Source organism: Terrapene carolina, unplaced genomic scaffold (assembly GCF_002925995.2).
Source record: "Terrapene carolina triunguis isolate 2854851 unplaced genomic scaffold, T_m_triunguis-2.0 Scaffold4014, whole genome shotgun sequence".
Taxonomy (NCBI): domain Eukaryota; kingdom Metazoa; phylum Chordata; order Testudines; family Emydidae; genus Terrapene; species Terrapene triunguis.
The window spans coordinates 1-3255 of record NW_020668365.1 but is presented as its reverse complement, the minus strand read 5'-3'; the positions used below and the strand labels follow the sequence as shown (position 1 = coordinate 3255).

The window sequence follows — 3255 nt, the reverse complement described above, 5'->3', positions numbered from 1 at the left end:
TCTGAGCAGTGGTTAAGGAGCCAGGACACCTGGGTTCTATGTTAGACCCTGTGGGCTAGCTCCCCAACGGGGCCTTTCCCCTCTCCCCTCCTACAGTCGTGCTTGACCCCCTGGCTCCTGATGGGTCTCTCTCAGTCTCCCACATCCATGAGGCGTGTCTAACCCACTGGGCTCTCGGGTATACAGGGGGCACCCTTCCACCCCCTCCCGTGGCTGGGCTTTGTGCAGGGCCCAATCCAGTAGGGGTGCTCCGAGAGCGTCCCCTGAATCAGGCTCCGCAGGTGATATCAGCAGGGGAACACCTAGTCTGTGAATCCCCTTGCGGCTAAGAGGTGAGTGGGACACACGGCGTTGGGATTTCAGCGGCCCTGCATGTACCCCCTGGTGGGAACTTTGACAATGAAAGGACTTTATGGGCAGGAGATTCGGGGCCGGGGAGCTGGAGGATCTAAATGCTGGATGTAGGTGCTGGAATCGCTTATCTAGCCCTGTGGGACCTTGGGTAAGTTGCTTCCCCACCCTGAGCCTCAGTTTCCCCATGGGTAGAGGAAGGCTAATGGCACCTGGGTGTCGTTGTGAAGAGGGCGTCGATGGGGTGTGAGTGGAAGGGGAATAAATCTCTGTCTTCTCCTCCTATGCAGTGGGAAGCAAGACTCAGACAGTTATCAAAAAGTGTGTGTCCTCCGACCTGTGTAAAGCCAGCCCTTTCTCTGCAAATTTTGGCGATGGAATGACAAGGACAAGCTTCAAATGCTGCGTGGGAAATGCCTGCAGAACCACCAATATTACAGGTATTTCTCCCCGTCTCTGCGTCTCCCCCTCCATCCCACAGCACCTCCCGCTGCCTGGAACCCACCTCACATTAACTTCCTGAGTCTGGTCCTCCGACCCTGCAGGGGGTGCCCCATTGAATAACACTGAGCCCGTGTGCAGGTGGAATTTTATTGGGCTGGGCTCTAGGCTGCCTCCAGGTGTGAACCCAGCTGGCCCCACCCGGGGTGGGGTCCAGGGCTCCCTGCTGCAAACCTCTCCCCTGCCCCTGCTGCCTCCAGCGACCCCGGAGCTACAACTGGGCACCCAGGGCTGAGCTGTGCTGCCCCCAGCTGCTCTCCCTGCCCCGACGCCGCCTGGGGCTCGTCCCCCGAGCTGACTGCGTTTGCTCCGCTTCTTCCCAGTGCCCCCGGCCGACACCAAACCCAACGGCCGGCGCTGCCCTGGCTGCTACGCGATGAACGCTGATCATTGCAATGAGCAAACCATAAATTGTACTGGATCCGAGACCCAGTGTATTGATGCCACCGGGACCATAACAATTGGTAACTTCTGTTCATTCATTCTGGGGTTATTTTTCCTTTGTTGTTTCTCGCCCACCCCCTGTCGGTGCGCAGTGAGTCACTCTTTGGGGTCACTAAGTGAAGGGTATCGGCTGCAGATGGGGACACCTGGGTCCTATTCTCAGCACTGGGCTTAGGTGTGATCTTGGGCCAGTGTCTTCCCCTCCCTGTACGTCTGGTTCTCCTCCCATCCGTTTCCTGTGTCGAGTTTAGTCTCTAAGCTACTCGTGATAGGCAGTGGCTTAGTCTTGGCGGCCCCTGTTGTGCCAGGCGCTGCACAGACCTTAGATGGAGATTGGGGTCCCCTCTTGTGCCTGATGCTAAAGGACTCCTGGTGAGATACAATCCTTGCCCCCAAAAGCCTGCAATCTAAACAGGCAAAAGAAGGATCGTTCTCCCCATTTAAAAAATGGGGAAACTGGAACAGTTTGTGCCATGACTTGCCTAAATTCTCACAGGGAGGCTGTGGCAGTCCCATAATGGTGCCTTAAGTCACTACAAAGCCACCCTTCTTAGAGATCCCACCACTGCCACCAGCACTGAGCTGTTGCTGCTAGATGAGCCGGCGAGGGCTATAACTGGCCTGACCCAATCCGGGTACTGACGGTGGTCTCTAGATCGGGGCTGTGAGTGATTTGTTCACGGACACACCGCGAGCCTGCATCAGAGCACGGGAGAAAAGGAGTCCATGTAGGCCCAGACAGCTGGGGGTGAGCAGAGCAGATGGGGAGATGTAGGCTGCGGGGCATCCTGGTGGGGCACTGGGGGTGGGGGGTGTTGTGTCTTAATCCAGCTTGAATAGCCTGACAAAAATTGCCTCCTCCCCCCTCCCCCCCACAGGTGGACATAAAAAGCAGACTGTCATGAAGGGCTGCGCTTCCGAGTCCATCTGCATCATGGCACAAGTGGCTTCGCAGATGTTCACAGATATCAGTGTAGTTCTAACCGAGGTCGAATGCACAGAGGCCTCCGGCGCGGCAGGCGTGGCTCCGGGACCAGCCGGGCGCCTCCTCCCAGCCCTCGCTGGTCTTCTCCTGCTAAAGCTTCTCTCCTGATTCCCCACCTGGGGCAATGGCCACACCGCACTGAAATCCACCCAGCAGCCTGCGTTAGCTGCTCTCCCACACAGTGGTTCTCGGCTCTCAGATGGACTCACATCCCCTTGATAGTGTTGCACTGAATAAAACAAACCTGAGACCAAACTCTTTGGATTTATGTCTCTGTTTATTTCAATGAGGAAAAATTTAATTCTCGTGGGTGGGGATGTGAAAAGCCAGGTAAGACGAGAAGTGTGGCCGCACCGGGTCAGGTGAATGGTGCAGCTAGTCCAGTGTCCTGGGTCCGACAGGGGCACACCCAGAACTTCACGGGCAGTGCCCAGAACGTGGTGATATTGGGGAGACCCAGCCCTGTCTTCCCCTCCCGACTTCTGGCAGTCAGACGTTTAGGGACACCCAGAGCATGGCGTTGTGTCCCTGCCCATCTTGGCTAATTGCCATTTATGGCCTTATTCCAGGAATTTATGTAATTCCCTTTTGAACCCACTTATACTGTTGCCCATCCCCACATCCCCTGGCAATGAGTTCCACGGGTTAATCGTGCAATGTGCAGAAGGGTACCGCCCCTTGTATGTATTAAACCTGCCGCCTGTTCATTTCTTTGGGCGACCCCTGGGTTTTGGTGCTGTGGGACAGGGGAAATAGCAGTTCTCTACTCACTTTTCTCCACCCCATAGCATGATTTTCTAGCCCTCTGTCGCATCCCCCTGTCGTGAGGTGGTGTGGCCCCCCCTGACCCAGAGGGGGGAACCACCCTCTGTGCCCAGGTGGGTGGAGCCAGATCCGCCTTGCCCCTCCCACCGGCAGTGGGTAAGCGGAACAGGAAGTCTGGCTGTCGCGCTGCCGGAAGCACAGTTGGCGTC

The 3255-nt window shown here is 56.7% G+C and overlaps 1 protein-coding gene across 1 annotated transcript; it reads left to right on the top strand.

Moving 5' to 3' along the window:
- Nucleotides 1-619: 619 nt before the first annotated feature.
- On the top strand, nt 620-2502 carry LOC112121303 (phospholipase A2 inhibitor and Ly6/PLAUR domain-containing protein-like; the record flags this gene model as incomplete). The annotated part of the gene is made up of 3 exons (XM_026661438.1): nt 620-791; nt 1176-1316; nt 2175-2502. Coding segments are annotated over 3 exons (528 nt in total), but the record flags the coding sequence as incomplete, so codon positions are not given.
- Nucleotides 2503-3255: the final 753 nt, after the last annotated feature.